This window comes from Nematostella vectensis, chromosome 3 (assembly GCF_932526225.1).
Source record: "Nematostella vectensis chromosome 3, jaNemVect1.1, whole genome shotgun sequence".
NCBI lineage: Eukaryota > Metazoa > Cnidaria > Anthozoa > Actiniaria > Edwardsiidae > Nematostella > Nematostella vectensis.
Window position 1 is genome coordinate 20018523 of NC_064036.1, and position 10050 is coordinate 20028572.

The window sequence follows — 10050 nt, forward strand, 5'->3', positions numbered from 1 at the left end:
ACTTTTTCTATCAACCTAAAGATAATGAGGAAAAGGGAAAATGTTAGGAGAGTGTTGTTGCATTACTGTTAATTTTTTTTATCATAGATATTGTCCCATTTCTTTCTTTTTTCCATCTCTATTCACTATTTTTGTACGCAATTGATAATATTTGCTGTTTCCCCTCTGCACCCTAAATAAATTTAAATAGGTTATGTTTGAAATAAGACATTTCATTTAGCACTACTTTCGTTAATACCAAGGATTTTTGTTTTAGAATTTGCTTCCCAAGTAAATTTGTTCTTCTCCATTGCATTTAATTTTGTAGTAGCATTAGCATGTGTGGATCCAGGGTTTCTATAAAACAGCAGGCCACCATGCTAAAGGGTGGGTGCACCAATATGTAATGCATGACTGTAATATCCTTGGTGATGGAGTATTACCAATATGTGATAGACAAAACTTCCATATGGCAACTGAAATGTATAACTGTATCATTATATCTTTGGAATGCTGTTTCATTCATTATTTGTTTCTTTGCAAGGGCAAAGCTGGTCAGAATGTAGCGTTGATACAAGTTCTATAAAGGGAAGAGGTTTTTTATTAGATCAACTTACTTAAAAGTACTTAAATTATATAAAGATAACAACAAACTTGTGCTTTTTCATTAATAAATTTGTAAAGAAAACAGTTTTATACCAATCCTAAAGGTAATAGGGAAAGGGAAAAATACTAGGAAAGTGCTCAGTCAAGTTATTATTGCATTATTGTTATAAATGTTTTATTGTAGAGTAACATTTTTTTTCTCAAATAGTCACATTTCTCCCTGGGGGGGGGGGGGGGGGGTGCGTTCGCACCCCTCCTAGGTACGGGCCTTTTCAATTCATAAAGACATGGCAGTAAAAAATGACTTTTTTTAATCTCATTAAAAAAACATTTTAAAGACACCTAGATCCCCCTAAATTACCCCTATCAGTCAACACAAAAAGGTATCAAATGCTGGCTCCGCCTTTAGGCAGTGCCTAATTCTATATATTATTGGTTTTTGAAGTGATGGCTACAATGAGCAGAGAATGCAAAGAGATCAAAGGTTTACAAATAGGAAATCAAGAAAAGAAACCAGAGAGAGAGAGATACTGCTTCATTAAAAATACATTAATTATTTTAAAACAGTTTAGTCAATTTACATCTTTAAAAATTAATCTGTCTAAATCAGAGGTTGGATGGCTAGGAGAAGAACCACTTCAGTAGCAAGTGTTAGGTAATTTGGGGCTGAAATGGGTGGAATTTTATAAGGAGGGTCTTACGATTTTAGGGGTTTTCTTTTCTTATAATGAAACTTTGTCAAACCAGAAAAATTTTATTCGCGTTTTAGATAATTTTAAAACTGTATTATCCATATGGTGAACACGTGATCTGACATTATTTGGGCGAATTCAAGTTGTCCGTTCTTTGGCTTTGTCTAAGTTACTGAATATATGTTCTAAATTATGTCTTCCAAGTGGCTATATACGTGAAGTAGAAAGCGTGGTCAAGGACTTTATCTGGAGGGGAAGGAATCCAAAAATAAAATACGATACTCTAATAGGGCCCTACGAAAAAGTTGGTTTAAAACTGCCTGATTTTGCGTCAATTGTCAAGGCAAGTCGGATTAAACTAAATTCTCAGCTATTAAATATAGAAGAACGATCATTGAAAATAATACCAAGTTGTATTTTGAATGAGATAGGAGGAATTCCAATTCTCGGACGGGAAAATTTCGATACTGAATCCCTCCCCAACTCATTACCAAATAGATATAAAAATGCTTTAAAAGAATGGGCTGATGTGTTTTGCCATAGTAAGGTCAGTTCTTGAGCATTGTCAGCTCAGAAGACCTGACCCCACCCAAGTCTACATATTGTTTTCTGTCTGTTAGGTTATTAGTAAACCACTTGAGTGTCAATCCCCTTATCCCATGGGCCTCTAATTTATCTAGTAAAATGCCATGCAACTGTATCGAAAGCCTTCGAGAAATCTAAAAATACACCACAGGTATACATATTATTGTCGATGCTTTTCTAAGAGTGTTTATTATTTCGGTTATAGCCAATGAAGTTGACATTCGTAAAGTATGTTCTGTTTTTCTACATAGTTAATGATTTGTTGATAATCAAGCTTTTCAAGTACTTGAGTAAAAGTTGACAGAGTTGAAATTGGTCGAAAATTAAACGGATCCGTGATTTCACCACCCTTGTCCACAGGGGTGATTTTAGATATTTTGAGTATATCAGGTACCACACCCTGCTGCAATGATTGATTAAGTATGGTGGTTAAACTGTCACTAATGTGACTTGACGCAAGTTTAATACAGCGCCTTGGTACGCCAATTGACGATACTTTAAGGTCCAATCCATATAGCAAGTCGTACACTTCGTGGACAAGAATGGCGCGAAAACTGAAGCTATCACGAAAAGTACGTTTTATGTACTGTTTTGGCTGTTGGGTACTATGTGGAATCTTGTTCGCGAGGTCTTGACCTACATTAATGAAATGCGTATTTAAGTGGTGTGCAATACTGGCTTTGTCAGTATAACACTTGTTGTTATAGGTTAATTTCGTAATTGGCGGTAGACTGGTACTATTTTTCCGGTTTATTAGTAAACCTATTAATTTCCAAGTTGTTTTGAGGTTGACACTATTCAATTTAAATTGATTCTCAAAGTACACTTTTTTGGCAGCCTCTTTTACACGATTTAATTCCTTCGAGTTAAATGGGGGTCTGTTGTCTGTCTGGACTTCTCACGGACCACGGATGGTGTGATGGCAGTGGATGTGGCAAACTCCTCCTCTGGGTACCTCGAGTACTGGTCTGTTATTACCATGGCATACTCTTCATTAGGGAATGGTACACAAAGGTCGACCTCTAGCTACTGATTCTTATGGCTTGTATGGTAGTTGGGTCATCTTGGCTGTTTCAGTGTGGTGTGTATTGGTTGCTACGTTCACCTAAATTATGATCCAACGATGTTGTCTATTCAAATGTTCATTCTCCGGATGATTTCTTTGGTTTTAGATTCTCCCAGGTGTCCCTGCTGTTGCGTGTTCCGGTGGTACTATCTTGTCAAGTACCAATCCTTCAGCTGTGTATAATTCTCCCCATACATCGTAGTACTGCTTGAGATCTTGATCTTCTAGGTACAAGTTTCCAAAGCTGCTTTAAGCTTGAATAATTCATTGAGTCTTCTGGTTGATAGCCATGTTTTGTTCTCTGAAACAGGCCTCCCCGAGTCCATTTGGGCCTCCATCATGGGTGTTACAAACTCTAATAGATTAAAATAAAATATTGTTTAATACGTGTTTCAGTCTTCATATTGTCCCATTGTTCAGTAGTTCATAGTTCCATAGTTCATATTATTTGTATTATTATTTTTTCTTAAGATGTATGAATGTAAATGAATATACTATTTTTATTCCTTTTTCATATCTCTATTACATTTTTTTTCTTTCTGACCACGGGGAAGCAAAGTGGTCGTCATCATGCATTAGTGCCGTGTCTGTTTTCTGTTTGACATATATGCCGGTATAGTTTTATTATTTCTATTATGTTTGTGTTTTTCACCAGATATTCAAAGAAACTCTTCCTTGAGTTTTCTTTCGCAGGGCATTTAATCACAATATGCTCCTCATCCTCTACTCCTTTTTTCACATAGTTGGCATATTCGTCAGGTTTTTGGCATAGCGACCCGTCTTAATGGCTAGAATGTGGTTGATCAATCTAAAATTTGTTTCTGTGGCTAATGATGTTAGTGACTTTTGGAAGGTATTCCTCGTATGTGTAGTTGATTTTGAATTTTTGAAATGCTCGAATTAAATTTACTTGTGGTATTTTCCGGTTGTCGTCACTGTTAACGTCACTGTGAACACTACCGGACATTGATATGTTGCTGAAACCCCTAGAAGACCCGATTGGTGGAGTGTTAATACCTTTAATGCGTAAGCCACGTCTGAAATTCAACATCGCTTACTCTTTGTCGAGTTTTTGGTTAATTATAATTTTGGGGCTGTTAGGGTGTCACAGAGTCTAATGGTTAGTTTTGTCTTTTCTGAAATGTGATGTTGGTGGTGGGTGGTGGTGAGCCAAAGGAACAAATCATCTTGTTTCCCACTACCGAACAGAGCTGAGACATGTGCTTTTAGAAAATCTAAAGAAAATCTAAATGCTTTGCGGAAAGATCCTACAAGAAAATCATGGACACGCGAAATAACCTGATGGACAACGACGGGTTTGATTGCAGTTAAACTACAGAGGCGGCTATAGATAAAAGGAAATTCCTGCTGTCAAAGATGTTCAAGGATCAGCCTATTTCCCCACAAACAGATGTCCCAATTTACTTCGGCTAAGAAATAAAAACTATTTCCTAGAAAAACATACTGTGATCTTTTAGTTATAAGCATTTGATAACAAGAGATTCTGAACGCAAATTTGAGAATGAAGAGACAAACTAAGTAAAATTCAAATAGGAATTAGAAGTCACACAATCTCGCGTGGTTCACAAGTCGCCATAGTTCGGCACATTTTAGAAAAAAATAAAATTAACTCCGCAAATTCCAATTTTGTCATGATTTCTGTATTAGCCTCACAGAAAAGAGCGTGAGGTCCCTTGGAGAGAATGTTACGGAACGGGTCTTGGCCATTGGACCGCGGGTCTTGACCTCTTCTCTTGTCACTTCTTGTCTTGCTGTCAATGCGTTTCTTTGCTTGCATACTCAGTCTGCATTCCCAAATGCTTGTAACAATATCGGCAGGGGGCTGTTCAGCACTTACCACCCCTCTTTTGAAAAACGTATGGCCTTTTTATTTTTGTAGGGCACAATGTCCCGCTGAATGGATCTTCCATCATCTGTCGTACATGAATCTTAGGGTTACCCTAGAATTCATTCACGAAAAGATTACAGCCACGCTGACCAAGGAGATTAGGAAATTCTTGTGACATAGTGTTGTTTGAATGGCACTTAACAAGGCACTTTACAAGGGTTTCAGGGGAATTTTTCACTGAAATGATTATCAATCGTTTGGATAACGATATGATATTTGACATCGTGTTTAACTTATATCCTGGTGCAAGAATCATGTGAACATTTTTCTCGAAAATATCACGGCTAGCTAACAGAACAGTGCATTCAAAAATGGCGCCTAAAACGGAACCATGGACACGTCAAGTGGTAATGGCGAATGAGCTGCTTCTCTGAGTTATAGTCACTGATTTCCAGATAAAAGGTAAAGTTTATTTTAAAGTGTTATGCCTCATTGTTAAGTATATGCGATTGCTTTCACTGTTTGTAGATTGTGAGTTGTAAGGACATTTTGAAGACAGAACCCGTATTTGGTGTCGAGTTATGATTCGAAATTCTTGATGACATTGCATTAAACCTTGCCTTTATATATCTAGGTGATTACCTTGCCTAGTCTCGTGAAAATTTATCGGATTTACATTTTTTTGTGTTTTAATCAAGAAATATGAGAATGTTAAAGTCAAAGGAAGGCGCGTCTATCCGCTGATGTTTTAGTAGCTGCAACCAACGAATTGCCGCCATTACGTCTTTGTTATCGCACACTATTTTTCCATCCTATGTTTTCTCTATTTCTGATTCTAATTGATAAAATAGCCTGATTTGGAGAACGTATTTGAGTTAGCGCTTACATTATCGGTGAGCTATCTGAGATCGGCGTATTTTTTGTTAAAATAGGGTTTAGAGCCTCAAGTCTAATTCTGATGTGCAGGTTATAGTGCATGCATAGTATATAAAACCTATAGGAGTTTATTACAAAAGTAATTGTGAATTACTAACGACAGTCTTCCGAAATCCGCTCTATGAGACAATAAATGTTCTTACTTGCGGTCTTTCTATACCTCATAAGTAACGATCTTCAGGCACAATAAGTTATATTATTTATTGTACATTAGACAAATATGGACCTGTTTTGTTTCCCCAACTAGCACTCGTGTAAAACAATTACTTTGGTTACACAAATAATATACTTACATATGATTGAAGCAATAAAATTGAAAAGAAATATATTCTTTCATGTCAATCTATTTCAGGTTAATACCTTATTCGCCAAACTCAAAACCAAACTCAAAATCCAGGCTGTCAATGTGGGGGGAACTTGAAAATACCATTCATCACCACAGTGCTGTTCATAGGTGCCAGTATGTTCGGTTTACAGTCACTTCGTCCACAAACCGTGTCGTCCACAACCATTTCGTCCACAAATTGTGTCAATTCGTCCACAAGTAGAGTCATCTCGTCCACACATAGTTTTAACAAAAATGTAGCCTCATAACATAAGTGTTTCCTATAAAAATGTCTAACTAGTCTTTTTAACTTCATATGCACAGTTATTCGGAACACCAATCCGACATAAAACATTGCATTAAAACGAACCCTTACGAACCTCTACGTAACTAGCACCGAATTAATACGTAGATTAAGGATTGTGTAGTTATTTTTATCGGATTTCAGTGAAGCGGCTAAGATTAGCGATGTCTTCATCATTGATGTCATCATCCTCATCAACATCATCGTCAATCACAGACTCTGTAATTGATTTTGAACATTTTTAGAAATAAAATTAAAATTGTTAAACAATGTTTTCCCTTAGTGCCTTTTAATTTTAGCTCTTATATAGCTGAAATTAGAAATTTGCCTTCACTACTTGAATTTGATGGCAACTGTAATAGCACGTGCTTTACTTTGAGAATCACACACTTTGACGACTGATGATTCTTGATTTGTGTGTGAATTGCACCTCCCCAATTTACTGTAACAAAGTGCTACAAATGTATTTTTTGTGAACTCCTGGATAAACAATATCTTGCTAAGTGGAATCAGATTCTGCCTTATAGCCATGCCTGAATCCACTTGTCTTGACGTTGTTTATTTATGAGATAAAAAGGACCTTATCCAATGATTGCTTAGTATTAACTAACCTGGTGTACTGTCTCCTGTCAAGTGAATTTCAGTACCTTCAGGAAACGATTCTTCTGTTAAGACAACACTGAAGGAATTATGACAGATTTTGTACTTGCATTCATCATGATTGCACCCCTCCTTCAGTTTGAAGAATTTGCATCGATTTGTGCTGCAGCCAGATTGCACCAACAACCCACGTTTTGTTTCTTGAGTTGAGGACGCTGTGGTTTCCTCTTCAATTGTTGTACTGCATTTCCAGAATTGATGCCATTGTCCCAAATAATATGAATTTGTAGACCATCCTTTTCCCATCTAAATTCAGCAACATTCATAATATGACTAGATTGGTACTCTGTTGATTGGACTGCTAGTTTAAGCACATATTCTGCCCTTCTAGCATGCAAAATAAGTGCCGTCTTATTTGGCATCTGCATTGATTCATGATTTGGTGACCCAGCACTTGTCTGAAATGTCACTCTTTTCATAAGCTCGAGCAGTGCATGTGTTATATCCAAACATAGTGCATAAGTGTTTCATATCATTGGACAGAGGTGGATTCTTGATGGCATTCACCAAATCTTCAGGTTGCTGTCCATGGAACACAGTCTTATGTTTGGACTGATAGACAAAAAAAAATTAATTTTAAGACTGCTGTGTTTGACAAGCTAACAGCATGCTGATGTGACCCTTCTTAATTCTGAAGATTTACTAATGGCTCTTCTTTGCAAATAAATCCACTGTTATCAAGGAAAGCCTGCAGAATCCTCTTCGAACTGCAGCCATAAATGCTGCTTACGTAGTCATTACTACTAAGTATATATAGTGCCACATTAACTGTTGCAGGAAGTGTTATTTCATCCAATTTTGGGTGTCCAGCAATGATGTGTGGAGCTTCAGTTACATTCACATAGTCAGTGCTATTCCTCTCAACATAAACAGTCTTTCCATTTAGCTTACCACATTCAGCAACAGCGAATCCATAGATCCACACATCAGTGTCACTAGCTTTAATGAGAATGTTCTTCCTTTGTGACTTGGCAGCATAGAACAGGATAGCATAATCTGCCTCCCCTTGCTTATTATCTCTCTCTTTGGCTGGCGTTATAGCACATCTAGTCACAGATATAGAACTACATGTACCAGAATTGAAGTCTGTGATAAGCTCTTTTTTGTTGTCAAGCCTAGTTACAGCCTTCTCGTGAAGCTTCTTTACAAGGGAGGAGAGAAACACTTGTTTGGTGTTGTTGTCTGTCAGCATCTTTTCATATGATTTCCCTTTAGGAAAGAGTTCATCATCACTAAAGTTGCCCTTCACATGATGTTGATATTGAGAAGCATCTTGTTGCAATTTACTCCCTCTCTCCGCATGATGAATAAGTCGTGGTGGAGGCAAATATCTGTCAGTGTCAAAGACAATTGTAACAGTCTTAGCTCCAAGTGTATAGCCATTATCTACTACAACATGCTGGTAATAATGCTCCGTGTACTGGCCAAATGTGGTAATATGTGGGGGTAGGGGTTCATGAACATACCTCAGACCATCAATTATGATTTCCATGTCAGAAGGTGGGGTTTCTTTGATAAGTGGACAGATGGATTCAAAGATCTTATGAAATGGCTCAATACCTGCCAGGGCCTCCCTGAACCTGCTTTTTTGTCCTGCTCGAATAGTCCCATCTGAATGAGCCAAAGCCAATAGCAGATCAACAGTTTGAACAAACGACTTCCCCATTTCAATAAGTACCTTGTAAGCATTCTTAAGGAGAAGTGTTGTCTGGTTCAAGCGTGAAGTCTGTGCTCGCGATTTCGCCTTTTTTTCTTGGTTCCGGATCAAACTATTTCAGTACCGTATTTCAAGTGAGAGTTAAAATTCTTTGCTGGCTGTGGTTAACATGAAATTTATATTACATTTATATTAAATTTACAATAAAAATATTTTGGTTTAAAAATGGGCTTTACTAGCTTGTGTCTCACCTGTGATAAGATTCAGCATTCTTTTGAGATTGGCCCCGCTCTCAGTTAGCTTTTTGGAATACTTATGTGAAAATTTAAGTTGTCGCATGACCCTCTCCATAACACAGTTGGATCTAACTCGTTGATGGCGTCTCTTTTCTTGCACCAGTAGACCCCAGGCGAGAGCCCGTACCGCAAGTAAAAAAAACTGTCGCCATGTTTCCAGAGTCTCGCCACCTAACCAGTCCCTGGCAGACAGGACACTACTTTGGCTCAATTTTACCTCCTTGGGTTTGAAGGCGAGCCCATCTTGGGGGGTTATTTCTTCTGGTAAAATCACTATAACACCCTTGGCAAATGCAGCGTTCTCCTGTGATACCCTGTGTTACGCCCCCAGTACTTTGTATTTATTAAAGTCTTCTATCTCCTCAACAGGTATATGCCTCATTGGGCCCTGGTGTTCGGCAAGAGTAAGGTCCTCTCCACCTGTTGCCTCCCACACACAGCATGTCGTGCACATGTGGCTGTGTTAAGTAGGACGGCCTCTGGATTTTTTTGCCGTATCTAGTCCACGCAGAGCGCAGAACATGCTTTCCTTTTCCTCATTGTAGCGCCAGAACTACCGGCAGGTAGGCCACGTCACTCAAAACCAGTGCAATATATTTATCAGCTTTGTTTAGAGACATAGATTATGAGAATAAAATTTGCATACTAAATTATGAAAAGAGTCTGATTACTTAAACAAGAAATTCTACCCCAAGAACCGGTTTAACTGTCTAATCGTAAGCAAAAGTAATCTTTAAGTTTGTTCGCGATCTCATCTTTTTACGAAATAAGGTATTAAAAACGGAAAGAAACCGCATTACCATTTAGTTTCTTGCGTGACTTAGCATGCATGGATTGTTTACAAGCTGGTGGTTTTCCCTATCCAGCCGTTAAACACGAGTGAGCACACAGAATAATTTCCGGCGAGAGCAACGAAACAACATGGGTTTGAATTTCGTGTCTCGTTTGGCGAAGGGCAAACCGACCAAGTTTCTACTTCTAGTAATAGTAATAACTTTATTTACAGAGGGTGGCACTTAATAGTGTAATACACTAGTAAACTTGTGGCCCTCAAAACTCATACATACAAATAATACAATATAAAATATATATATA

General features: G+C 37.7%; 1 protein-coding gene across 3 annotated transcripts; it reads right to left on the reverse strand.

Annotated features, from left to right (window-relative positions):
• Window positions 1-879: 879 nt before the first annotated feature.
• On the reverse strand, window positions 880-9557 carry LOC125561328. 3 transcript variants are annotated; one of them, XM_048725466.1, is made up of 3 exons: window positions 8587-9557; window positions 6954-8476; window positions 880-3283 (listed from the first exon to the last, which is right to left on the reverse strand). In XM_048725466.1, exons 1-2 carry the CDS (start codon window positions 8689-8691, stop codon window positions 7628-7630), a joined length of 954 nt encoding a protein of 317 aa, XP_048581423.1. In that variant the 5' UTR covers window positions 8692-9557; the 3' UTR covers window positions 880-3283; window positions 6954-7627. The 3 variants fall into 3 exon arrangements, with proteins under 3 accessions (XP_048581423.1, XP_048581425.1, XP_048581424.1); XM_048725468.1 differs by lacking the exon at window positions 8587-9557 and having other exon boundaries at window positions 6954-8333; window positions 8469-8572; XM_048725467.1 differs by lacking the exon at window positions 8587-9557 and having other exon boundaries at window positions 6954-8559.
• Between the last annotated feature and the right edge of the window lie 493 nt (window positions 9558-10050).